Genomic DNA, 27,851 nt, shown 5'->3' on the forward strand with positions numbered 1-27,851 from the left:
TCTGCTCTGGTTTTCCCCTAAGGCTTGCTACTGGTAAGCTCACAAACTTTCTCTGGCTTCAATGATCTGGATTACATTTCTCCAGAAAATGTCCTTTAAAACAATTTCAGTTTTTCTCTGCCCTCGATGTTGTACCACTCGTGTACATCCACATTTTTCTGGTCTGACCTCCAGTGATGTTGCTGGATGTGGGGTGCTCTGACAGTATAGCTAGCTCCTGGGAAAAGTTGTCAGACAGTGAGGGAATTGATCAGATTGATATACCTATTCTTCTGAGATAAATTGATCTGTTAATAGTGTTCAGAACAGTGAGTGACTTGATTGGGAAGAGAAAATCTGATTGATAAACTTATTTTCTTGAAGAATAATCTGGCTTCTTTGAAGTAGCCTTGCTTTTGAGTCATTACTGTGATACTACTTGTGTGCATGTCTGTATGCCAAAACATTTTTTCCTTTAAAACATGGTCTCTTAACAAGCTTCATCAAATACTCCTTGCCTCAGTGCAGCTTTAGGAACATTTTGACATGGAAGTGAATATGTTTCCTACAAGTAATTGCTAGTGTTTTGAAACTGCCCATCACAGCTTTTAGTTTATCTCAATTGAAAACAATCAAGAGATTAGCAAGCAATGATTTTTGTCCCTAATTCCCATATCAAAGCTGTTTGTGTTAACGAGATAAAATGCATTCTGAGGCAATATGTGCAAAGGCTTGTTTATCAGCAAGAAGGATAAAGTTATCCTCACTTGACCTGAAATTTTTTCTTTGTTTTGTGCTTTTTCTGGATGCTTCTAAAACACTTAAATAGCAAAAATTATTTGCATTTGAACTGCAGTAGCATCATTTTATCTTCATGTTTTGTGTTTTACTGCTTAATTTAAAAAAACCTCTAAGAAGTAAAGGTAATAATAAAATAATACCATTGTTTCAAAAAACCCCCAGATTAATGCTGCTGAGACTCATACATCTTTAAGGATCATCAGAGAACAGTATTATTCAGTGAAAAAGTGTTGACTTCTGGCTTTTAAAATTTATTTATAAACATATTTATCTACGATTACTTGTATGAGAGTAGTGTGAAGGGTATTGCACAAGACAACTATTGCCACAGCTTTTCGATCTCATTTGAGCCAGTTCTGTGTATCCTAGTTGAGCCTCAGAACCACTACATTTTGTATTTGACTTCCCCTTCCATACGAGTTGTCATTAGGAGGCGTTCAACCTTCTGACCCCTTACGTTCTCTCTCTTACGTCTTCTTGTGCCAGTTACCTACTGTGAACCATGAATGCTCATCAGGAGTTGAAGCAGTAGGCTTCCCGACTCTGTCAGGGAGTTTTATGCAGGTGGACAAAGGAGCTGTGATTGAGGCAAAGAGATTTTTGCTGCTTTTTTTTCTCCCCCAGTGGCAGTACTATGAGCACTATCTATTTGAACTCTTTGATTCAATCTGCAAAGCCTCACCCCATTGGTAATTTCTGCTGGTGTCCTCTGTGTCAAATCTGATAAAACCTTCTTGGCAGAGATGAGAATCCTTTTAAGTCCTGGATTGAAAAGATTTTGCTTCTTTACAAGTTTAGAGTTTTGTTCCTTCTTCCTGACAACAATTTAAAAAGGATTCTGCCTTTAATTGTCATTTTTATGCACTATGCTGACGTTTTGAGGCTATTTTGAAGCAGAGCTTTAGCAACCTCATTGAAGGCTATGGGAGATTGTTGAACTCAAAATCTATTATTATTGAAAAAAAGGTTTAATTGCTCAGAATAAGAAATTAAAGGGAGATCTTAGAACTGTAGTTTTGCTTCCCTAGATCTGGAAGTGCTGAGAGGTGCTTGTCTCATCAGATGACCAGGAAAAAGGACTAAAAGTGGAATGCTGTCAGCAAGAGAATTAGTAACTGAACTTACTAAAAATGAATGTCAGGGTGAGTAATGGGATAAGTGACCTTTTTCTTCATTTCCCCAAGCGTGCACATGCTTTCTCTGGAAGGTAGGGTCTTTCTGTCTCTTATGAGCATAGAAATGCTTGAAACTTGTATCTTCAACTTGGTTTGAAAGATTTTTGTCATTTTTAAGATGTCATTTGTGAAGACATTTCTGCTAAGGTGGGTGCTCCCTGCCTTTCGTGGTTTGTGTTGCATTGATTCTTAAAGACGTTCCATTTTTCTTTTTGTTCCACTGCTAAATCAATAAATATTTCAACTTAACTGAACCTGAGCAGAACAGAAATAAGTTTTTCAAGGGGCTTTTTGAGGGCACTCTTTTAATGTTTTCGTTGGTTCCACTACAATATCGTAGAATGTTTTGCATGGGGCAAAAGAATTTCAATTAAAATTACAAAGGAAAATGTGAAAAATTATAGCAATGAGAAGAAATTTAAAGTGTTGAATTGAAATATCATTTGACTTGTGCTTGGACTGGATGTTCCCTATTATACCCTATGGAAAATAACTTGTCTGCCATGAGTTGTGCTGATGCAGCACTAAAGCCAGCTGTTCACACTGAGATGGGCCTTTGTGTGTTGGCCATTTGATTCTGTGAGGGGATAGCAGGGTTGAGCTGGAAGCACATGAAGTAATGCAGCTCAACTAGGATTTTGCTAAAATTATTTACATTGACTATTCTTTCAAAGACGCAGAGACCTTGATATCCATGCAGAACAGACAGGGAGGTTTGGTTTATGCCAGGGGATCTTCCCATTTCTGTTTTGCTGTCTTCCCCCTTCTCTTCCAATGGCTGTCAGATACAAAATGAAGCATCCTCGTACTTCCTAACCTCCGTCTCTGCATCAATTCCTGTGCTGTGCTATGCCTTGACATGCCTCCTTCCCCAGAGGCTGGCTTCCCTACCAGCCCACCTTAGCTGCAAAAGTTGTGTGTGTGATTTCTGGGTTAAGGTGGATGCTTACACTGATACTGTAGGAATATAGACAGTTGGCTCAGATACTTAAAGCTGTGACTGCAGATAGTTGAAATACCTTTGTTAACAGTCTTTTGAAGAAAGGTGAATGGAAGTGTGTAAAAAATGAGGAAAAAAAGCAGGTCAGAAGCAGAGTCCTGCTGAGGGTATGAGAGGAGTGAGTTTGTTTCTGTAGTACCTACCAGCCAATTAACTTTTGCTTTGACCTCTGCAAGGTATGTTGAGGAGAATTGAGGACCCCCTTGGGTAGGCATTGTCAATCACAATTGGTCGGCAAATCTGCTACCTAGGGTACTCTGTCCTCCATGAACTATTGGCATATTTCAGATCTCCTTTGGTGAGGGGTGGTCTTATTCCTATGCAGGAGGCTGGAAAGCAATCTCCCTCAACACTAACTGTTTCTGATCTTCAGGATATTCCTGCTGAGGTTCTGAATCATTCTGGTCCTTCAAGTGACACAATCAGACCCATCACCTGTCGTAAAATATGTATAGGCAGGATGCAGCATATCCTTTTTTACAGCTGAACTGTGGGATTTGGTTTCACCTCAGTAATGCTCTTAGAAATGAAACACCAGAAATAGCCTTCATTTTGGTTTTGTGTTTAGTAGACTTAGGCTGTGGGTCTGTTAAAGCAGTCTGCAGTTTGAAGCAAAAAACTGAGCAGCTGGATGCCTGGATTCAGCTCCCATTTCCGCCTCATTCTCTTGGCTGATGCTGACACATTACCCATGTCTTTCTGGGTCTGTTCATCTGACTGAAATGGTAAAAACAGTTCCTGTCTCTGTGAAGAACATCACTTAGTTTTTGGGATCCAACAGTGAATGATGCTCATTTAAAGGTGGGATGCTAAGCAGTGCTTTGGCACAGGAACTTCCTCATAGAGGAGGTAACATGCAGCCATCATCTGGAGACTGCTGGGTAGGGGTTATCTAATTCTAGGCAGAAACCTGAGTAGCCTGAGAGCTGCTCTCTTTTTTGCCAGGAGATAATTACCAAATGAATCTTTTATTAACTGCCCTGGCCAGTCTAAAAGGCTCACTGTTTTAGGCAAAAATGAGAATCCTTGCTCCATTTCGGCAGTTGTAGTGGACAAAGCACACTTACAAGAGGCCAAGATTTGCCCTTAAATACAGTCCAGACATGAAAGCTCTCACTTTGAAGCTTCTTCCTCTGTAATAGTTGTGGTTCCCATCAGCTAGAATTCCCATTGCAGTAGCCAATGTACATTGCTGCCTCTGTGCTTTTTGTAAGAAGTTTCTTCCTGAAATAGACTTTTTTGAACAGTGAAGGACTTTTTTTTTTTTTTTTCTTGATTGTCCATCTGGTCCCTTCCTCCACATCTGGAATGCCATGATTATCAAATCCACAGCACCAGAGATAATTTAAGAGCTTTAAAAAACCAACAGAAGTTTGTGGCAAGGAATTTATAGCCTATTAGGGTGCCTGTGTATTTTTATTCTTTTCAAAGAATCTTTGCATTCTTCTGTTGTTTTTAAGGATGAAATAGCCCTCGGGGAAAACTGAAGTCCATCATAAAAATGTACTTGAGAGTAGCATTCCTTTTGTAGGAATCACTGTAAATAAAAGATGTACTGTAGGTAAGCACTGAAACTACAGAAACAATATCTTGGACAGTTTAGGTCAAAACAACAATCATTCTCCACGTAATTGACAAAGTAGGATAATGACATTCATTTTTGTTATAAATGAGACGAATTATATCTATGCTGTATTTCCCATGCCCTGGTAGAAAGCAGATGACACTAACACCTTTCAGAATGGATTGTCTCAAAATGGTACAAAGCAAGTACAATAAATCCAATGGCATTTAATGCCTTTGTTGCTAATTTTTTAGCTAAGGAGACCGGGAGATAAAAGGTTAATCAAAAGTGATTCTTACTAGGCTACAAGGTGATTTTTATGTCAGGGTGTCAGAGCCATTACAAACCCGTAAGGGTTTCTTTCTGTTCTCCTTTGATTTGTCTTGCCTCTCTACTCCCCTTGCACGGTGAAAGCTCGGCAGATCTGTCCTGCTTTCTGAATCTGGGTAAATCCTTACATGCCTGACTGACTGCAGAGGCTGACGGAAGGCCTCAGGAGCTCAGGGCAGTGGGTCAGAAGGTGGCACTCTTCACTCTCTGTAGGGCTCTAGTCCTGCCAGGGTGCTTTGAACTGGAGAACATCTCCTTGGGTGTCTTCTGCTTAGAGTGCTCTGGGTCCTGAACCTTCATGAATGAGAAATCCCTGTTTCCAAGTAGAAAATGGATGACTATAGTAGTAAGTAAAGGCGGGATGGAAAAAGTTTTGAGGAGAACTCCTCAAATCATAGAGAAGTGGATTTTAAGAAAATCATTAGGAAGCCCAAGGGAAAGAGATGGTTGGTAACTTCAAGCAGAAGTGTCAAGGTTTTCTGAAATGACCGTACTTGAACTCTTCTTGTCTATTTGACCAGTTCAGCTGGCCAATAACTCTTATAGATAGTATGAGAACAAGTGTTCAAAACTCTTGCTAAAGAGATTTATGATTTTTATTGATATGTTAATGCTTTTAAAAAAAACATAGCTGATCAAACAGAACTTTCCACAAGACTATATCTTGAGCAAAGATGTAATGCCCAAAATTAAGGTTAGGCAGCTGCATTTTCCATTGCTGACATGCCCCACTTTTATTGAAGCAGTGCTCGCTTCCTGACGCTGATTGCAGTGTTGTGCCCTGTTTAAATATCTTCTGGGGAAGACCAAGGAGAATGAAGCTATTAAAAAAAACCTGAGGTTCTCTGGGATAATTTGAATTGAATAATTATTAAGCAATTCTGCCTCTCAACTTTTTAGAAAGTGTGTATTTAATTGCTGCTACTCAAATGGTTCCCCTTTGGCCATCTCTTTTATCTTTGGGTAGCTTAGTTTTAAAAATGCTGAAAATTGTAATAATGCACAATTAAGAATAATAGTTACACCACTTGTTAGGGAAGTGATAGGAGACTGACAGTCTCATATGAAACATGGAGAATGCAGAGAAAAGATGTTTTCCCCTCTCTGTGCTTGCCCTGACCCTGAGTGGATGTGTCTTGAAGAAACGTCTGACAAAACTTCCTGTACATTTGTGTGTCTGTATACATTAAAGAGGAACTTGTAATTGATGTTTCTGTGGGGATACAGAAATGCAGAATGAGAAGGAATATTTACATGCACACCCCCCACCCCTTAGAAGAAAATATTTGGCAGTTTCACTGTCTCTTTAATGGATATAAAATGTGATGGAAGAACCATTTAGCCATCAAGAATCCAATAGAAAATAACAGCAAATTGAAGTGAACAGCTGTAATTGAAATAAGGAAAGAAAATAACTCATGAGTTGATTTTAAAGCAACAACAACAATAACAACAAAGAATTCAAATCCAGCTAAACAATCTTTTAAAGACAGAATTTTCTTCACAGTAGATCTTACTGAATCTTGCAGTAATATGTTGCTTCCCTGCCTCTGCAAATTCATTTGTGCTTGTAATCTAATTCTTCTAAGGCTAATCTAAGCCTTCTTGTGCTACTAAATAAGTAGATACAATAAGCAGTCTATTGATTTGTGTTACACTACCTGGTTTCAGAAGCACTTATTATACTAAATAGCTTTTATTTTGCCTGGGCACTCTAGCTTATGTGTTTTTGCTGCTGAGTTTTCATGCAATAGTAAGCATCTTATAGTGCTTACTTTCTGGAATATGCCTTTTGTTTGTTTGTATTCTGGCAATATATTAATTTTCTCTCAATTTACATATGATCTCTGGTCTTTGATGAGTTACTGTCTTCCATATAAAGCATTTTTTTGCCCAGCTGAGTATCCATAAGTCCTTGCCAGCTATTTATAATTCACTAAAAGCCTGTTTTCTGTTTCACACCTCAGTTTGCATAGCAGGTAGGGCGGAATCTGTTATGTATTTGTGTACTGTTTTCTCTTGAAAGCATGGCCAGTGTCTCACACAAGCAAATCCTTTCATTCTCACCACTTCATCCACCAGGAAGTTACAACTATTTAGCTGATAACATTTGTGAATCTGGAAACATTTCACAGAGGTACTTAAACATACAAATTTGTTTTCCAGTATCTCTTTAAAAAACCCCAACCTTTTTACCTAATTCTGCATATATCACAGTCTTGATTTATCTCTGAGGTAGAAAATACATAGCTTTTCTGTCATAGTTTTGTGTAAAGAATATATGCTATGTTAAATTCCTAGATCCTTTGAGCCTTTCTCATACTCACCTGTTCTTTTAATTTGGATGGGGAATAAAGTGTCTCTGTGGGGTTCTGAGGATTTCCACACCTCCTGCAAGTTAATTTTACCCCCTCTTAGAACAGACCAGTATTGCTTATCATGTATCAGGATCACTGGCATCAGACCACACTCCTGTGAGCTGAGGGTTTCTGGTTTCTCCCAGAAATAAACCCAGAATTCTTCTGAGAGGTACTTAGCCCAAGAAGGGAGAGGATTTCCTAGAATTTTAATCATACCCCTTATGTTTTCACCCAAACTAATATGCTTTAGAGCTGTGCTAATTGACCTGATGTTCTGGTTTTAGGTTTGTGGTAGCAACCCTCAGAGCTAATTTACACAATGTGCTTTGAACTGAACTTGGTAATGCAAATATAATGTCCTATTAGCACACTATGAATGATTCCTACTGGGATTTATACAGTGATTCTGAGCTCATTATTACTGTCATTCAATACTGTGGATGAGTAGAGGAAAAATAATTAAACAAAATAGTACTTTAAATCCCAAAAGACATGTAAAATCAACAAAGTTGAAAACCCAGAAGTCTTAACTTGTGTTTAATATATACACTCTGTGGAAAGGGAGGGGGAAGCATGGACATGTGTTAAACACTCAGCATAGCTGCCCAACCTAATTGGATGGAAAAATTGATACCCAGTGAATCATGTATTTCCCCCAAATGATTCCACATTTCTCTAAATTTAAGACTAATAATGTTACATGGAAAATGGTGTAAGAAATATTTTCTTCTAATCCTCCTTTAAATACAAGTCATCTTCCAAAAGCGTAGCTTGGGGATTTAGCTGTGTGACTCCTACTGATATCGCTGGAAGTTTCATGGCTAAAATGCACAAACAGTGCTTTGAAAAAGCCTCTTGCAGCTGAACACCGTGGAAGCATTGCTGTGTGAGCATTTCTCATTTATACAACTTGATCTGGTGTGAGCAGCAAGTTCTATAGGAGACCTTAAAGTTTAGAAAACTCTGGAATGTTCCTCAACTTTGCATAAACATATAGGCTGGTATAAGTCCACCTCTATCAGACTGTGGTGTTTTGGCCTAACCTTTAAAATTCAATTGAGGGGGTGTGTGTGGCAGATGGAGGGAAGACAAGCAAACCACTCTAACTGTTCAACTGACATATCAATCAGCCAAGCAAACGAGCACAGGTCTATTAAAAAATACTGTCCAATCTGGTCTCTGTAGCACTTGGTTCTACTGGGACTTGAACAGAGTATCCTAGAAAGTCAATAGAGCTCCCCTTGGGCTCTCTTCTTCCAGCAGCACTTTCCAGCTTGTTCTTTGTTAGGAGTTTTTGGTGGGGTTTTTTTTCCCTATTTGACTTCATCTATTTACCTTTCTGGCACAACTCCAGTCTATTCCTGGGCAGATTGTCTCCCATACACTGTTAACTGACCAACAATTACACCAGATACCTGAGCAGGAAACGCAAGTCATCCCCTCTGTGTTCAAGCTGTGAGACTGGTGGGAAATTTAGTTCCCTAGGCATCATGGCCAAAATTTCCTGTGGTCCAGCTGGTAGCTTGCAGACATTTCCATCCACTTGGCCACTTTTTTTTAGGAAGGAGTGGTGAGAAATGGGTGGTTGTTGTCTGAAGAACTGGTTAGTTTCTTCTGAGACCTGTCAAAAGAAGTATGAGTTGTTGCTGGTCTTGCTCCTTAGTGAGAAGAGAAGGTTCAGAGAGGAGGCATAAAATTCTAGTTCTGTATATTTTGGAGCAGCCTCATAATACTGCTGATGCTATTGCTATGGGTTTTGGGATGTCCTGAAGATTTGGAACTTTACTTTTACCGGAGCTGGACTTCAAAATCATGTCTTCAAAACTTAAGAAATGAAAACTTTCCAGGTGCTGTTTGAAAAATAAATTGAGCCATGAAGATTAAATCAACTAAGCAAATGAATTCATACTCAGAGAACATTTGGTGTTAGAAAATGTTAAATTAAGCTACTGTAGAAAGAGTCTACATCAACCTTTGGAAAGTTATTTCAGCTTGACCAGAATGACAAGAAAAGTGTCTACAAGTGACCAACTTGGGAGTCCTTATTAGACTGTACTAAAAGTGGTGGGGGGGGGGTTGTGTTGTTTTTCTGACAGTAACTGAAGCATTGCAAGTTTGATTTGGAGTGCAAAACCAGAAGTAAAATTCTCTGTAGTAATGAATGATTCCCGACTTAAGTGAAAGAGCAAAGCTGACAAGAATTGAAAAAGAGGAATTTGAAAGGCATAGGAGTGGAAAGAAAAAGGAATGGAGGAGCAAATGAGATGCAAATAAGGTAGACTTAGAAGTCAGGGAGGGAGATGGGTAATATGTCAGACAAAAATGTACAAAAAGAAGAAAATCATAGTCAAAAGTCAAGAAAAAGTTTCAACTCCAACAGAAATCGTTGTTTTCGAGGCTGAGGGGAAGCCACTGCATTAAAACATTGTGCTGCTTTGAAGGATAAATCCACTCATCCTACTTAAATATAGAAAAGCTGAGACTCCATTCAAAGGGCAAGGTCTTTAATTCCCTTCTGTTACGGACATTACACAAGCAGAGGTCTTAAAGCTTAATTCAAATAAAAGATTTTCTGTTGGTGTTGAAACAATCTGCTTCAATCTGGAAAAAGTTTTTGAACTAGTAATAAGGCTGCTTTTTTTCATCATCTCTCTAAGCAAAGTATAAATTAAGTCTCTTTTTTTTGGTTAAAAAAAAAGAAAAAAGTTACAGGGAGCTAAAATAACTTATAGTTTATCCAAATAAGAGGAAGATGCACATTTATGGCTGGCTCTGGTTGCAGAATAGAGAGTCAAGTTAAAAAAGACACGACATTATAGAGTAGAATAGGTGGGAATGACATGGTAATCTGCAATATAATAGGTTTTGTCGTCCCTTAGAATGTCATTGGAATCCCTTGTTTATTGTGCAGCTGAAAGTGATGTGTGCAACTCATTTGTAAAAGGTACTTTATCACCTTATGGGAAATCATGCCTTCATTAGGACCACCTTAACTTAGAGATATTAAATCTGTTGCTTTCAAGAGCTCTGATGTAGTAGAGTTTTGTACTAAGAGGTTATTAAGAAAGCAAATGAAGATTTTATAGTGTAAGCCATAGTTTTAAGTCAGCCCATTAAAATGACTGCCTTGAAAGCAGTTTGGAAAACGTCTGCCCACTCTGTAGTGTGTACTTGTGTCTGTGACTGCCTTTTTGGGTGCTCAGGATTAGTATGAGCACTTAGCACACACAGTCTTGTAGCTACATCTGTTTTGCTCAGCTGCTGTAATTTTGCCAATTCCATTTTGTAAATCTCTGCTCCAGCTTTGTATGTTAGCAGTGGAGAGGCCTTTAAGGTGTCACAGGATGTTCATGATGAAAAGCATCGCACTTGTGTTGCTATGTAAAGTATAGCCAAATGTTACTGATGGATTTAATGAAACTTGGAAGCAGTTGTTGCATAATGTGAGGAGGAGGAAGAGGCGGTAGCCAGGGCAAAGATTATTAGAGATTAAGGAATGCAGTACATTAAGGCCGTTTGCTTTACTCTTTGTGCCTGGAACAGTTATAGAACAGGCGCTGCTCAGCCTCTCATCTGGGCAGCTTCACATTTTCCCTTGTTTAGAAGCTCTGTAATTACATTGCAGAAAAGATGCCTGGCATAGCCGGCAGTGGCCAAGTGGTTTACAAAAGGTTTCTGAATGTTGCAGTGTGTCGGACTATGTGGGACACTTTGCTTGTCTGTATTGCTGCTCATTGTCAGCTATTTTTCAAAATAGAAATTGCATTTTCTCTGTAGTTTGAAGACCTGTTCTAGATCCTTGGAGAGAACAGCAGCACAAAAACGCAAGCTAGTGCTTTTTGCAGTTACAACTTGTAAGCGTTGGTGCAGGACATCACTGCTTTATTTGGTGTCATTTCAAGGTTGTTAAAAAATAGCTCGCAATGCCGTATATTCCTCTTTCTCATTGCTATTGCAATTTGTGTTAAACCTTCACAGTATACCTTTGAGCTCCACTTTGCTTGCTTAAAATAATCTGAAGGACTGATGTTTTAGCAGCCATTTGTTCTACTGAAGTGTTTGTCATTTTCCCGTGTCAGTGGTAACATTGGCCTTTTTTAAACACTCCTTCCCTTTTTTTTTTGTTGCTTTTCAAAGCTCTTAACGCTTGTACTCAGTTCTGCCTTTCATCTCATTTAGTAGCTAGATTCTACAGCAGCATTTGTGAGCAAATTCTGATTTTTCATCTTTTTTTTTGGCTGTGCTGCCATGCTGTGGTTTTGTTCCAAAAAGAAGTTTTGAGCACAAACATCTTCTGCATCAAACAATTGTATTTCTTGATGTACAAAATATATTTTACCTTCTAGCTGAAGGCTGTCTCTCTGTAGGTGCCTGGATTCTTTCTAATTTGTATAGCCCAACTAGCCAACATATTGAGCTGGAGAAAAAAAATAATCGGCAATTGTAAGGCTGGCATAAAATTTTGCAGAGTCCTTTTGGAAAAAAAGTTCTGGATATGTTAGAGTAATTCAAAGAAATCATTGACCTTTGTGACCTTAAATAAAAAAAACAAAGTGAGTCGGTGTATTTTTTGGTTGCAGTTCAGGACTAAAACATTAGGTGTTATACTGAATACTCAAAAATTCATCAGAACAGGCACTGTGGGAAAACTTAAACCAGATACTGTATATTTTAAAAGCCTTGATGTTGCTGAATGGTTATGACATTACAGAATCAATGAATGGTAGGGGTTGGAAGGGACCTCTAAGAAGACCTTAGATCAGGTCACATAAGAACATGTCCAGGTGGGTTTGGAAGCCTCTAGAGAAGAAGACTCTACACTCTCCCTGGGCAGCCTGTGGCAGGGCTCCATCACCCTTACAGGAATTAAGTTTTTCCTTGTGTTAAAGTGAAACATTTTGTGTACCAGCTTTTGTCCATTATCCCTAGTCCTATCACTGAACACTACAGAATAAAAGTGTTGCCCTGTCCTCTTGACATGCACCTTTTAAATATATTTCAAGTCTTCTCTTCTCCAGGCTGAACAGCCTTAGTCTTCTTTGGCACTCCTACTATCTAGAATCCTGTCCCATTGTCACAGTTTTCCCCAGCCTGCAATGAAGCACCATAATGGTCTCTTGCTCGGTGCCCCCCATCCACCCCCACTCTCCTTAGGACATTGAAGGCCCCAGAGAGATGGGTGGAAAAAAAATAACCAAGGTTGTTGTGGATTGAGACAAGGGCAGGGAGGGCTCGCTGCTAATTACAGTTCTGGGCAAAACAGGCTCCAGTACTTGACTTAGAGAGGAAAGTAAGGAAAGTTTATTCTACTACCTACAGGCAACAGAACAGAACAAAAAGCAAAAAGAGAATAGAATGATGAGAAATATACAAGTAGCACTTTAAGATCTCTCTCCCCCATCCCTCCTTTCTTCCCAGGCCCAGCTCACTGCTTCGGATATCTCTACCTCCTCCCCCATCAACGGCTTTGGGCGGGGGGCAGGGAATGGGGGATGTGGTCAGTCTGTCACAGATGGACTCTGCCACTTCTCTCTGCTCAGAGGAGGATGACTCCTGGCATTCTTCCCCTGCTCAGATATGGGGTCCTTCCCATGGGACACAGCCCTTAATGAATATCTCTGGGCATACTTACTACCCCTAGCACGGGGTCTATAACGAAATGCAAATAAATCTCAGCTTCATCACTCCTCTCCACAGGATGCAGGGGGGGTCTCTGCTCCAGCACACCTCCTCCTCTCTTCCCTCACTGACGTTGGGATCTGCATGGTCACTTCTCTCTCTCTTCCAGCTTCTTGCACCACCAGCAGCCAGAAACAGTAGAAAGAAGGAACAGGAGGAACCCTTCTCTTCTGGCTGCTTCTTCTGAAAAGGTGATTGTGCAAGTGCCTAATTGGCTGAGCCCCAGAAGTTGATCTGGCTCAGAGCTAAGGAGAATTTCTTACAGGAGCCATCTTTACATTCCCCCTTCCCCATTACCAGAAATGACTCCACACAAAACCATGACACCCGTGAGATTCTTCCAAGCAGGTCTTTGAAGAGGCCAAAGTCAGCTTGCCTGAAGTCCAGGTCCTGCTTTTTCCACAGAGGACCTTGAACTTCAACGTCTCATGGTCATGACATGTCTGATGATCTGTGGATCAACCCTATTAAGGAATCCTCATAAGCCAAAACTTGAATAGGGATTTCATTTGTCTTGTAGTTTGTCTCCTCAGACAAAAAGAAGTTTGAACTGTTCCTCCTTTTTATAAGATAGACACTAGGCATTGTCAGTTATTGTCATGGAGCTTAGCCCCCGAATAAAGCCTAATTGTTCTCTGTTGTTTGTCTTGGGTGGCTATATAAATGACTCATTATGAGGGGTTTTTTTTGTTTTATCTAAGAGTATTAAAATAAGTCATACTTTCATGAAGAACTTGTGGCCTTTGAGTAACAAGCTTGAACTCTTTTGGTGCCTTTGCACGTGTCAAGCCTGGTTGCCTTGTGTAATGGTTTCCAGATGATCTCTTGTGACTGCTGACAATCCACAGAGGGCAAGCTGGCTTTCCTTGATGTTCAGTCTTTGCTTTGTGAAGAGAAATCAAAAAAAGAAAATGTGGGGTTTTTTTCATGGGGTTGTATGGGGATCTAAACAGATGGTCAGCAGAGGATTGAAGTAATTGGTTGTGAACAGGCATAGAGGAAAACCAGGTAAGAGAAAATGTGAAGAAAATGAAAGCAGATTGATCTGTCTCCTCTGCCTTCCCCTTCATTTCTCTCCAGTAGCTCAGTGGAGAATTGAAAGGAAATAGAAATCAAAAGTGAAAGCAAACTTTTATCATGATTTTTGAAAAGGATATGATATTTTCATTCGCAATGTACATTAATATTAAATGCTAAGGTACATTGATTAATTATTACTTCTATATCAACTATGACTTGGATGCCAGGAAGCTAGCAAAACAGGAGGGTACTATCCACGGGATGGGATGGGAGAGCGAAACTCAACCCTTGCCTTGTCTGTAGGAGAATTCAGGAACCTCTGTCTCCTGACAATTGTTTGAAGTGCAGATCTCCAGCATCCAGATCTCCAGAAGTGGTATTGTGCACCCACACTGGAGCTAAGAATTTTACATGGCTCCATGTCTTAACTCATTTCAAAAATTCAATAAAATCTGTCAATAATGAAGAAAACCTTTCTGGGGGAAGCTGGCTTACTTATGTCAGCAGATTAAAGCAGAGAGATAGGTTGGGTTTGAGTTCAGATTTCCCTGCAGTGAGAATGTTGCCATCTGGTACCAAGCACATGAAAAAGCAGGAATGGTTTTCTCCAGGTCTGCAGGCAATTTAAAGCTCCATTTGGTGCACCCTAAACATATGTAGCTTTTGAATAATTTGTGGAAAAGTGACCAAACCTGTGATAGGGAGTCTGCAGCTGACCTGTGGTTACTGCAGAGGTGGTATGTGCAGGAGAGGAGTTTAAACTGGAAGATGTGGTGGCAGTTCCCATACCCATGAGTGGACAGGTGGGTTGTCTTACATTAATCACTTTAAATCTTTCCCTACACTTTATAAATAGCCTCTTAAAGTATTCTGGCAGGTTCGTTGTCATGTGACTTCAGTGCTTCAGTCACTGCTAGGCCAACATTTCACCTACCCTCCCTTTATTTTAGAAGCAGGAGGTTTGCTTTTGTACTGTATAAAACACCCAATTTGTAACATTTCAGCTTTTTTTTTTTTTAAATAAAGGTAGATTATTTACTGAAGGTGTTTAGGAAGTAAAATGCCTTCTTCCCCCTGTTGTCTCCCATGTGTAGCATGGGAGGAGCCGCTGTGTGTCAGGCTTGCCAGATTTTACAGAGATCTGAAAGATGCTTAGAAATCCCGTGAAAGTATGGTAATTCTCTTCAATTTAGGCAATTTAATCGTCACAGAACTCAAAGGGTCACCTGTCTCTTTGGATGAAAAGTAGCACATAACAATGAAGAAGGTTCAGGAGGTAAATTCTGGGAATAACTGTTTTTCAAATGTGCCTTTTTATGCAGGGTGGTTCCCCCTCTTCCTTTTCTGCTCGGCAAACCTTTTATGCCATGCCCGGAGAGACAGAATTGTTAAGCTGTCATAGGCAGAGCTGCTGGCACCTTCTGTCATTTCTCTTTATAAGATCTTGTTTTCTGGTTTTTGTTTCTTTGTCAAACTTCTGTTCGTGCTGAGATTTCCCATACCTTGTATCCACCCTGACATCTGACTTCAGGGCAGGACGTGACTTCTCTGTTAAAATCTGTATTTTTTTGTAGACTATATGTGTTTAGTTGTATTTTAATTTAAGTCAAAGGCAAGGTATTACTTGACTCATTGTAGGCTCAAATTCATTGTTGCACCAAGGCCTAGAATTTAAGCCAGCAGTAAATATGTTGAGAGCCTTGTAGGCAGGCAAGCAGATGGAGCATGTTCGTTGCCTGCTTCTGCTGTATGTGAAACACTGCCATGTCTCCAAATGAGCTGGTACTTGGCCTTTCTGGGGTCTCCTAAAGAGAGGAAGCTGGTTGTCTTGGGTATTGTGGTGCCCACCCACTCCCAGCATGTCTAAAGGTCAGATAGTACACTTCCTCCTGTTCAGGGTGTACCCGCGTGTTTGAGAGAAAGTTAACAGTAGACCTTCTGTGTCAAAACCTCAAAGGGAACTTCCTGAGGAAGATGAATTGTTCGCTCTGTACTTTTCCTCTCTTCCTGTTTCAGTGCAGCTTAAGTGGGAAAATGCTATGCTGTCCCATATACTGCTGATTTTGTATTTTTTTAATTACTCTTCATACTTCTTTTTATTACTTCCCGTATTTTTATAAAGGTTGAGGTTATGTAATAGCAATGTACTGGAAGATTTTAAATGTAAGAGTGAGCAAAGTATTTTAAGACAGGGATACTCCAGCTAGAACTTTTGCTTGTATATATAAGAAGAGTTGCTCTATAGTATCAGAGCAGTTGATTGTCTAATGCTGGAGAAGCAATTGAAGCTGATGGCAGAAATCTTCATATGGACAAGATGCAACATAATGCATTCCTCTGAAAGCTGTGAAAGTAGTGGAGTGACATTTGCCAATAGATCCTTGAAAGCCCCCTGTCCTCTCATAGGATGAGATTAGGATGAGATCAACATTATCAAATCACCCAGCAGTTGCTGCAGACCCTCTTCCATGCATAGAGATTGAGCTGTCTAGCAGCCCCACATAGTGCAGCCCTGCTGCATTCACATAGCTCCGGCCCAGCAGAACTGCTGTGCTTGAACTGTCTGCTGATGGCATGTCACCACAAAGCACAGCTTTGCATTTGTGTGGCAGGACAGTATCCTATTTTAAAGGCCAGATGTTTTCAGAAAGAGGAAAAAACCTTATTGAGTTATGGAATCATCTCCAATTAGACAGATAGTGTCTTCCAATCCATCAAGTAGTGTCTTTAAATGTGTGGATTTAATTTCATAGGTGTCCAGTTCCAATTTTTTGTCTTTCCAGTTCACCTTTGTGTAGTCTTCCTGTTTACAGAAGAGCTGATCCATTTGGACTTTTCCTAAATTTTCGCCACCTCATCTCTGGTGGCAGTAATTTCCTCAGGCTAATTTTTTTGCTCTTCTGCAGTGATATTTAGAGGATTAGCACATTCCTCAGAACAAGCTGCAATTCTGGGAAGAGACAGGTAGTAGTTACAGATCTCAGTATTTACTTCATTACTGGAGGACAGTCAGTGAACCAGCATAGAATTTGGTTGATTGATTTACCCCAGAATGTTAGATTTTTTTGAGTGTTGACATGTCTTTATCAAGGTACCTATTTTCCTCTCTTTAATCCTGGCCTTTTCTGTTCTTTCTACTTGAGTTCCCTGAGAATAACAAACCTGAGAGAGGCTGTTGTTCTTTATGCAGAGCTTGTTCTTTAGATCTTTCCCCTGTCTGTTTGCAAGATGCAAAATTTCTTGTCATTCTGTGATCCAAAATCTGTTACTGGGGCTTGATAAATCATCTTGACATATAGTTGAGCAGCTGAGATGTCTCTGACTGACTTTTCAAGTTAACCTTTAAATACATCGAAGCCATTCTGCAGTTTTTGAGACCCCCAACTTCACACATTAATGCAGCACATCTTCCATGTCAGAAAAGATCAGGTATTTTCAACTATTCATGTTCTGTTTTCAGTTTTCTCTTAGCACTAATAATCATTTCTACATTTACAAAATAGAATAGTGACAAGACAAGCAAACTGTCAACCTTGCTCAAACCTAATTCTGCCCTCAGAGTTTACCCTAGGTGGATCAATGCATGTCCATGCAGTTACTTCTGTTTTTATGTCATTCTTAAGAGACAAATCTCATCCTAGATCTTTAAGCTGGGCAAAAATCTCATTGAAGCCAGGGGGAATTTTGCTCTACCTGATTAATAAAGAATTTGAGAAGTAATGTAATGCTTGTGGATCAGAGAGGCTAATTGCGTAGGCTTCTGGTTTGTTGTGCAGGCAGGTAATGTCTGGCTGAGTTTTTTGTGCTGGATCTGAATCTGCTAGCAACTGTTTGTTCCAGCTTTTAATTTTGTGTACAAATCTGTGTCTATTCACCCTCACTCTCCACTTACCCCTCAAAAATAGAAAAACAGAAAGGAAAAAGAAATAATGCCTTTTGGAATGGGAGACAAAAAATGACTGTGGGCTTTTTATCTGGAACTCAGGGTGTGAATCACATGTCTAGTAGAAGAAGACTGCAGAGCACTAGGCTTGCACTTAAGAACTGCTGTGATAATTGCTACTGTTTTTTTGTGGCTCCAATTTAATTTTAAAGACTTCTTCTGAGATGCTAAGAATCCACTTCTGAAGCTTCTGTATGGGCACTGTGTGCAAGGGTTTTCTCCAGTCAGATACTCAGTTTTAGGAAGTTTTGGAAAATATTGGTCATGGTCCAAAGGTCTTTGTAAGCTCAATTTGTGAGTACCAAGACTGAAGGACAAAAATGATGATACACTTGCATGTGCATGCTCAAATAATATTTGTAAGTAACAGAAATAGCATTACCCCAGTGGGGCTGTTTTCAGATAAGAAACAACACATGATATTATTTTAAAAGAAAACTATGTAGGTTAATTATTGGAAGATACTTATGCATCTTCTAAATGGCAGACTTCTGCTTAGTAACAACTAAAAAGCCACCACAGGAGCACCCTGCTACCTCTCAGCTCCATCTGACCAAGACTGTTTCCAAGATTGGACTTCGTCTGCTGCTCTAAGGAGGAAAGAGAGTACATGGTGAAATAAGAGAAAGAAATGCTGAATCACTTTTCTTCAATTAAGCCTTCACAAGAAAAGTCTATTTTTAATCTTAGCAAATACCCTAGTGTCTGATCTTCTGTGAGTATTTATACTTCTTTAATAACTGCCTTCAAGGCCAATATAAGGTAAGCATGTAAATCACCAGAGAACTGATGTAAAAAGCAATCCTCTTTACTTAAATGTAAAAAGAAACCATTTGGCAGAAAAGACTCTTGTAAATTATTATTACTCTTCTTTTTGTCTCTCATCTAGTAGTTTCTTAGCTAGACTGAAGGCACCCACAAGCTTTCTGTTTGCATTTTTTTGCTTTCAAGTAATGGTGAATAGATTAATTAAATTAGTACAACAACAACAACAACAACAAAAAAAACCAACCCAAACACCTCCTAAATGGTTGATCTGAAAGGCTGAAAATATTTCTGTATTTGTTGTAGTTTTTTACAAGGAGTGTTACTTCTATTAGATTTTTAAGCAGTGTTTTCCTTCCAGCAATATCTCCAGGTCACAGCTCTTCCAATTACATGCTGAAGAAGGCAAGGAGACAAAGCTAGTCTGGGGAGCTTTCTCTTTCAGCAGCAAAGTTTGCATTTCTTTTAATGTACTTAAAACATTTGACAGAAGAGAGTGGGGTTTAGTGATGTGAGGTGATTTCCAAATGAGTGTTAGCTTTTTACTGACCTACTTTTGACTAGCAGTGTATTCTTGTCCATTACTTTTTGTCATTGAATAATGCTGATATATTAAGCTGTGTGCTTCAAGGGCATTGTAAAATTGCGTGTAGGGGCAGGACTGAACTGTGAAAGTGCGAATTACTCTATCGGATCATACCCAATTAAAAAGTGACAAACACAGCAGGAGAAGTTGAAAGCAAGGTTTGTCTTTCATGTGGCATAAGAAGTGACTATATCGGTTAGAAACAAAGTGAGTGTGAAACAGATTTCTCCACCTCTTCTCATCCCTTTCCAAAATTTAATAATATCTTCTGACTTCATTACCTGAAAGAGTAAACCCCTGAGTTGTAACAGCTCACACTGAAGGATATTACGACAATGGCAAGAGAAAGGGAAGTATGACAGCCATACACCTTTAAACTATCTGCTATCAAAGCGTGTGCTGAACCTCAGATCAGTGTATTGGGGATTGACAGATAAGGAGTTTGGAAAAAAAGGTGGTGGTAGTTTATATGAAGCTGTACTGTGTCATTAAAGACTTCCAGTCTGCAGGCACTCTGCAGTTCTGCAAGAGGCTCAGGAATAAAAGCATGGTAAGGAAACAGAGAATTTCTAGTAAGCCCTGTAGTTGTTATAAAACTGACACAAGCTAATGAAACTTATTTTAGTTTCCATTGCCTTTGCAAAAGTCCTTATATAACCTTTTGCATAACATTCACCAGTACCCTTCTAATGGTGAGCTGGATCTGTGGATGTATAAACAAATGCAGTTGTCTGTGTACAGTATAATCTTCAAGAATCCTGCTGACTCAAGATGTGTCGCAGAAACTATTCTGACAGTGAACTTGGATTAAACATATTATGAGAAAAATTGTGGTGCTTTGCACAGTAAAAGTGGTTGTGGTGGGGGATTTTTTGTTGTGTTTTTTTTCTTATTTCAGGGGTTTTTTGGTATTACTTTGATAAACTCACTTGTAAAATGAATAAAAACATACCTAAAATAAACTTTGTAAAGTATGTCCTGTATTTGCTGTTAGGATGAAGACTACTTCAGAGATAGAATCATAGAATTGTGACGCTTGGAAAATACCTTTAAGATCATCAAGTCCAACCACTCACCTCACACTGGCAAGCCCATCACTAAGCTAGACCATGTCCCTCAGCACCTCATCTATGCATCTCTGTGATGGTTTAGCCTGGTGTCCTCCAAGTCATAAAGTCACTCCCCCTCCCAAACTGGACAAGAGAGAGAGAGAAATATAACAAACGGCTTGTGAGATAAGGACGGAAAGATCACTCAGCAATTGGCGTCACAGGCAAAACAGACTCAACTTAGGGAGAAAAAGGTTTGATTTATTAAAGAAACAATAAGAGCAGGGAGATGAGAAATAAAACTGTCTTAAAAACACCTCCCCCACCTCTCCCTCTTCTTGGGACTCTCCTTCCTTCCCCCCAGCGATGCAGAGGATGAGAGTTGTGGTCAGTTCGTTACAGATGGACTTTGCCGCTGCTTCTTCTCAGGGGGAGGCCTCCTCACACTTCCCACTGCTGCGCTGTGGGGTCCCTCCCACAGGAGACAGTCCCTCACGAACTTCTCCAATGTGGGTCCTGCCTATGGGCTGCAGCTCCTCACGAACTGCTCTGGCATGGGGCCTCCTACGGGGACAGCTCCTCACACCCTGCCCCAGCGTGGGTCATCCACCGGGAGAACAGTCCTTCAGGGACAGACTGCTCCAGCCTGGGTTGCTCACGGGGTCTAAGTCCTTACAGCCAACCTACTCTGGCTTGGGCTCCTCTCTCTCCACAGGCTCCCAGGCCCTGCCAGGAACTTGCTCCAGGGTGAGCTTCCCATGGAGTCACAGCCTCCCTCAGGCATCCACCTGCTGTGGTGTGGGGTCCTCCATGGGCTGTGAGTGGGTCTCTGCTTCCCAATGGCCTCCATGGACTGCAGGGAGACAACCTGCTTCAGCATGGTCCTCACCACATATCACAGGGGAGCCTTCTTTCAGGGCCTAAGCACCCTCCTCCCCCTTCTTCTCCACTGACCTTGTCACATTCTCCCTCCCTGTTGCTGCTGCAGTTTTGCAACTGAGCAGCAACTTCGTCTCCTTCTCCAATATGTTATTCACAGAGGCGTTACCTCCATCACTAATTGGCCAGGGTCAGGTTCAGGGTCCATCATAGAACTGACCTATGAGCTACAGGGGAAGCTTCTAGCAGCTCTTTGTTTAAAGAGCCACCTCTGCAGCCCCCCAGCTACCAAAAACCCGGCCCAGGCAAAACCACTACAGTCTAATAAATATCTCCAGGGATAGTAACTCCACCATCTCCTTGGGCAACCTGTTCCAATGCTTAACAACCCTCTCAGTGAAAAAGTTCTTCTCAATGTTCAATCTAAACCTCCCCTACCTCGTGTTCTATCATTTGTTATTGGAGAGAAGAGATCGACCCCCACGTCACTACAACCCCCGTTCAGGTAGCTGTAGAGAGTGATCGTGTCTCTTCTTGGCCTCCTCTTCTCTAGGCTAAACATCCGCAGCTTCCTCAGCTGCTTCTCATAAGACCTATTCTCTAGACCCTTCACCAGCTTTGTTGTGTGACTACTGTGTGACCAGGTGAACATCACCTTCTGCAGACAGTCAATGTTATGTAGATCTCTTAGCTTACTGCTAGCAGCATCACCTAAGTGGTTTCAGTTGTTGAACTTCTCTCTGTGTATGTATGTGTATGTGAACCCAACTTCAGGACAGCTGATTTGGTTAATGCTTAATTTTCAGATTAGGTTTTCCTATGTGATGTTTTATTTTGTGAAGAGAATAAAATACAAAAAATAAATGTTGAAAGTGAGAAATATGTGAAGAACTCGCTATATGTGAGCTATGCTTTGAGGCACTTATTGTAGGGAAGATGGGGGAGGTGGATGGGTAAATTCACAAGGTATCCAATCCATGTGTCTATCTTTGCCTGTAAAATCTGATTTTTTTGCTCTGTATCTTCATATAAAATATATATTTAATTGATCTACAATGTCTTAAGAGTATAAAAGTGCCCAACTGATTAAAAGTCCTACTACACTTGGAGCTGGCAGTCAGCTGTTAGGGGGAAAAAAAGAAGTTGCTATAATGTGAAAATTGTAATCGTCTAAAAGCCTCCATTTTCCTGGAAGTGATCTAGCTTTTCTCCCATTCACATCCATGATGGAGTACCAGGAATCATCCAAAAGTATAGCTTTATTATTGTGTGTTATGAGGAGTAGATAGTTTATTGGAGTTTCTTCTTAGTGAAGAAGCTGTAAGGACTCATGTGCAGGCAATATCTAAGTCCAAAGTTTAAAAAACCCCAAAGAAACAGAAAAACCCAAACCACAAAAAACCCCCCATATCTCATTGGAATCTTGTGGTAATTCTTTCCATTCTGTGGTATTTCAGTTCTATCAGAAGTTTGAGACAAGAGTCATAACATTTTAGTCATGAATTAGGCTTCCTTCCTTCTCCTGAAGGCAAAGGGGAGCACCTACACATCTAGGCTTTCTTTCTTGTTTTGTGTGTGTGGGGTTCTTTTTCTTTGTCAAGAGGAAACTTCTACAAACTATGCCTTTGTTAGTCTCACCATTTTTCTGGCATGACCAAGAGGTTAATGTGTTAATTACTAGATATATTAATGTAATAGATGCAATGGACTTTCAAGATAAAAGGGAGAAGACAACCACACTGTAATTTAAATGTGGAAAAGATCACAGGAATTCTCATTTCTAACTAATATATGTTAATCTGTGGGTAAGAGGTGAGATGGTTTGGAAAAAAAAACCAAAACTCTACAGTTATATTATTACCTAACTTTGGCTTTTATTTTGCAGTGACTAGTGTAAAAGAAAATGCTGAAAAGTACATGGAGATGCTAGAGGACAAACTACATAGGTAAGGATGATATCATGGAAACCTTTGAAAGCTTAAAAATACTTGTTAATGCAGCATTGAAGTGCATAAAAGTGTTATGAAGTGTTTTGGAACTTGCATTAGAATATTACTGTCTATGTTCAGTAGCTTTGCCACCAGCCTGCCAATGGGTACAGGTAAAAGGAAGAATCCCTGTGTTCTTTAGTACATAGGACAGCTGTGGAGCAGTGGTGGTATGGCCAGAGAAAAGGGAGGATGTGTGAGGTTGGTGTGCATCACTCCAGCTTGGCTGCAGGTGCTGTAATTGTTGGTGTGAGCATTTAACACCCAGAAGCCCTTAAGTATTTGGGATATGACAGCTGTGTGAAAAGTCACCCACGTGTTCCTATGCAAAACCCAACTCTGAGCAAAGCCAAGGGATTCTTTACTAGAATTCTGGGCATCTTTAACAAGTAATAACTCTTTATATACTATTTTTGAAAGAATGCCATTTGGAAGTATTGTGGAAAGCCAATAGAAACCAAGAAAACAATGGAGATATTTTAAGAACTTAATCCTAATGCAGAATATACTTATTTTTATGTTTTGGAGTTTTTGTTAACCAAATACTAGCATTTATATTTCCTTCTCTGTGAAGGAGACTCTAGATCTCTCTCAAGTTTTGCGCTGTTTCTTGAAATATAGTTAATAAATATTGCTCTGTTGTTGTTATGGAATCTTATATGTGGACAAAAGAAAGTTCTCTGTATTTATACTGGAAAAATATTTCATTGTAAGTAATTGGAGTTTGAATATAGAAGTGTTTATTTTGCATAGCTCTGAAATTTAAAGTAAGTTAGAGAGCTGCGTGAAAAATTTTGGAAAGAGACCTCAAAGATCAAGCTGTGTCTCTTGACCTGGGTGCTTCTTAACCCCCCCCTTAATAACTTTTATATTCCATATGCTCCAATCCATAAGTGTAAAATGAGTCTTAAGAACTTTCTGTGGGGTTTTGAAAACTGTTCTCTTTATTAAAAAATGAAATATATGAGGTATAACAACGTGGTTTGATGCTTGTAGGCTGTATAGATTTAAGTGACATATCAGGCTTACAGGAGTAAGTAAATTTCTCTTTAAGATTAAAATTTTTGGAGAATTTTTATAGACTTTTTTCCTACTTTTCTCCTGACCATTTCAAAATTCCCATAGCAGATTTAAGAGTTGTTGAATATTCTAATATCATTTGTTACATTTGTATGCAAGGGTTGCCTTCCTCCATAATAACTACATAGACCTGGGCCTATTTCGGGCTAGGTTCTCTATTGCAACCAGGCTACAGGCTTCAGAGTTTTGCTGTTGAGATAAATATTTTTCCTAGCCTGTGCTGAGGACACAAATTCATGAAGTCCAAGTATATCGCTCCAGCTGTACTGGTGCATTTCACATGCCCTTCAGAGCTTGCCCTCAGCTTCTCTGCCTCTGTCACACCATTGTGGTGTTGCCAAACTTCTAAAATTTCCCTTCTTGCCCTTAAGAATTAAAAAGAAAAACCAAACTGAACCAAAAAAACTCCCCAACAACAACAAACCTCCCTACAACACACCAAATAAACCCAACAAAAAACTCCACCAAAAACCCCACTGCAGTGCTGGCCAAGTCCCCAGATGGTCCTGAACCGATGATAGTTTTGCAGTATGTATGGATGGTATTATTCTAAAAATAGTTTATTGCAAGTAATTAAGGTCTAAGAATTTCTTGTAATATTACTGGGAAGAGAAAAATCTCTAATGGTTTTACCATAAAGAGGTCCTTAAGATACTACAGATTTAAAATATTTTGTATTTATGCTACAAAGGGGCTATAAGTGCTTGTTTTTTAAAGGTTTTTTGACTTTAAGTAATTTACTCCACCTGCTTGTGTAATTGAAAAAAAGTAAGCAAGAGCCCAGGAGATTGTTTTTCCCCCGTCCTCTTGAGGAATTAACTTGAGAGACTGTTTCTCTTTACAGATGCTCAGATTTTTCCTTAAATATCATAACCTAAAGAGAGACCCTCTAAGGAAAGTTTAGAGGCTCTTTTTAAGTTTGCATTGTAGACAGAGGTAAAATTTGCATCTGGCTCATGGATGCACTTCTTCAGATGCCTTTGAAATCATTAGAGGATCAAGCCTGTGTAGCATGAGTTCAAATAAGCTTCTAATTTTTTTTTTCCAGATGAAATGGATCATTTTGCTAGGTAATGTTTCAAATAGAAAGAACATAGGTTCAAAACCTTTCCATTTAAAAGATAGCATCAAAATAAGGTAAAACTGTTAGAAATGTAATTTTTGACCATCTTTGGAATTGAAGAGAATTAATGAAGAAAAGTCAGGCCAAACCATCTTTAATGAAGATGAAAGTTTAAAAAGCATCAATCTTATACATTAACTTTTTTTTCCCCCCTTCTCTTTTTCTTTTGTTTATTTTCCTAAGAAAAAATTGGAATATGTTCCTCTTGTGGGTTTTTTTTTGGTTTGTTTTTTTTGGTGCAGAGAGGGAACCTGCCTTATTCACTGGAGTGACTCTTAACTGCATTCTACAAAATGCATCTGTTCTCAAGTAGCTTAAAAGAATATTAATCTCTCTGATTAACAGTGCTCTATTAATAGTCCTCTACCTACATAAAAGGGAAAGTATGTATTGAGGAAGAGGAAATTTGTTCAGTATATAATAATTTCATCCCCAAGAAAGCTAACCAGCCATTAAGGATACAGATTGCTTGACACTGTTTCTTCTTTTAAAAGTATAAATTGTATTCTGAGCTGTGGATTGACAGTTGTTGAGGACAATATTCTTCAAGAAAAGACCAAATCAATGGCGTGTTTAATAATGCTTCAGGCTGTCTCTTCTGTAATCACCAAAACACACTAAGCTGCTCCTGGAGTTTATACATTAAATCACTAGTTGCTCTTTTGAGAGTATAAATACCATTGCCATCACTTCTGTGGTAGACCTTTTGTTAGTAGACAGCAGGTGTGCAAAAGTGGGTCAGAGTTAAGGATAATGAAACTGTCTTCAGTGGAGACATATATTTGTGTGAATATCTGGAGTGCAAGAAGTTTTGCTTAGATAACTTTAGCTTATTACTTGAGCTATTTGAGAGAGATTGTACAGGAGAAGTTTACTGTAGTTGTCTGATACAGCTCACTGAAAGTCATCTGAGTATCTTCTTGTGGGACCCTTGTTCTTCCACAAAAAGTTTATTTCTTCATCTCATTTCCACATCAAGTGAAGGCTCTGATAGGGCTTTATATCATTACCGTGACTAAAGTGGGCTTCTACAATCCAACCCTATCAAGAACTGCCAAGTTCTGCCATAAGTGAGCTTAAGTCATGTAAATAGTTGGGAGTCATAAATTGAGCCTGCGGCAAAGCCATAAGAGCAGAAGGTTTGGGTTGGGATTTCATGCTTCAATGCCATCCCCTACATTAATACTTCAATGGAAATGTGCAAAATGTCTGTGGTACCAATAAACACCTTTGAAATCAATGTAAATGGAAAGGAAGTACAAAGTTATATTTATTTAGATACTCAGATGTGGGAATCCAAATCTAGACTTGGAATTTGTAAGTACTCGCTTTTTTTTGAAGATACCATAACAAGTCGCCTGTCTTTTATATGGATAAGAAACCTTTAATATGTATTTCTGATGAGAAGTCATAATTTTCTGAGTTATTTGCTAGCTCTTACATATCTCAATGAAAGTCATGTGATGTGAGCAATTGTGTGTCTGTCACATTATATGCTACCTATATCTCATTACATTTCTGTCCTAGCTTCAGTCCATTTCCCTTACATTGCAGAGGGGGTTGCGAGAATGTGCGCACAGAGAAAGATTGATCTGTGTGAGAACTGTATTTGATAGCTGGTGAAATATAAACAAATGTGTGGAACAAGGTAAAATCTTTTTTTTTTAAAAAAAATAAAAATTTTTCTGAGCATTGGCCTTGCAGAAGCTAGTAAATGTTCCACAGTAAATGCAGTTATCTCAGAGTGCTGTGCAAAAATAGGAATTCAGTTATATCACTGAAACATGCAGCAAAAAAGGCTTTGGTTCTTTCAGCTCAGTCTTAACTTTGGAGACACTACTGTGCTATTTTTGTAATATTGGAGGGAAATAAGCCATTTTATTTTTAAAAAAATCTTTAAAAAATACTTTTCTTTCTATATTTTTTTATATTGCTTTGTACCAAAGAAAACTAAAATTGAATTAATGGTGCAACTCAGCTTCATGGGATTTATGGTGAAATAACAATTCTTTTCTTTTTCAAGCATCCATCTGCTAGATATCCATCGAAACATGTTTAGAATACATTGCCCTTGTGAAACTTATTAGAAGCTGATAATATGTGAAAGTTTGCACTCTTAAGCAGATGGAGTAGATGTGGCAGAATTGTTAGAAGAGAGCATCATCCGAAGAATTCTTTTTTGTATGCAGTGAACGATTTGACGTTTGCCCTAAGAACTGGGTTTTCTGGCATACCAAGTATTTCCTGAGTGGCATGTTAACATGGAAGTTATGCCTGAACCATAGCCTGAGTAATTAATGATAGATGCTATATTCATGAAGGAGGGTCTCATAAATGAAAATACATCTTGACGGGGAAGGAGGAAGAGAGCAAATAAAAGTCAACAGAAACCAAAGATCTTGGGACCATATTTCATCCTGCTGCACGCACTCAGAATATGACCTGTCCTGGAGAATTGAACCCTGAGGCAGCAGAAACCCCAGGAGGTGCTGCCTTCGTCACTAATTAAACAATTAGGTGTTTAAACATT

General features: G+C 39.3%; 1 protein-coding gene across 1 annotated transcript in view; it reads left to right on the forward strand.

Moving 5' to 3' along the window:
- The window catches only part of DISC1 (DISC1 scaffold protein), a 211,701-nt gene that overhangs the window by 141,171 nt on the left and 42,679 nt on the right, over window positions 1–27,851 (forward strand). The window contains exon 10 of the mRNA XM_061990989.1: window positions 23,016–23,076. Within this exon, the coding sequence (XP_061846973.1) occupies window positions 23,016–23,076 (61 nt within the window). The remainder of the gene's footprint in view (window positions 1–23,015; window positions 23,077–27,851) is intronic.

Source organism: Colius striatus, chromosome 2 (assembly GCF_028858725.1).
Source record: "Colius striatus isolate bColStr4 chromosome 2, bColStr4.1.hap1, whole genome shotgun sequence".
NCBI classification, from domain to species: domain Eukaryota; kingdom Metazoa; phylum Chordata; class Aves; order Coliiformes; family Coliidae; genus Colius; species Colius striatus.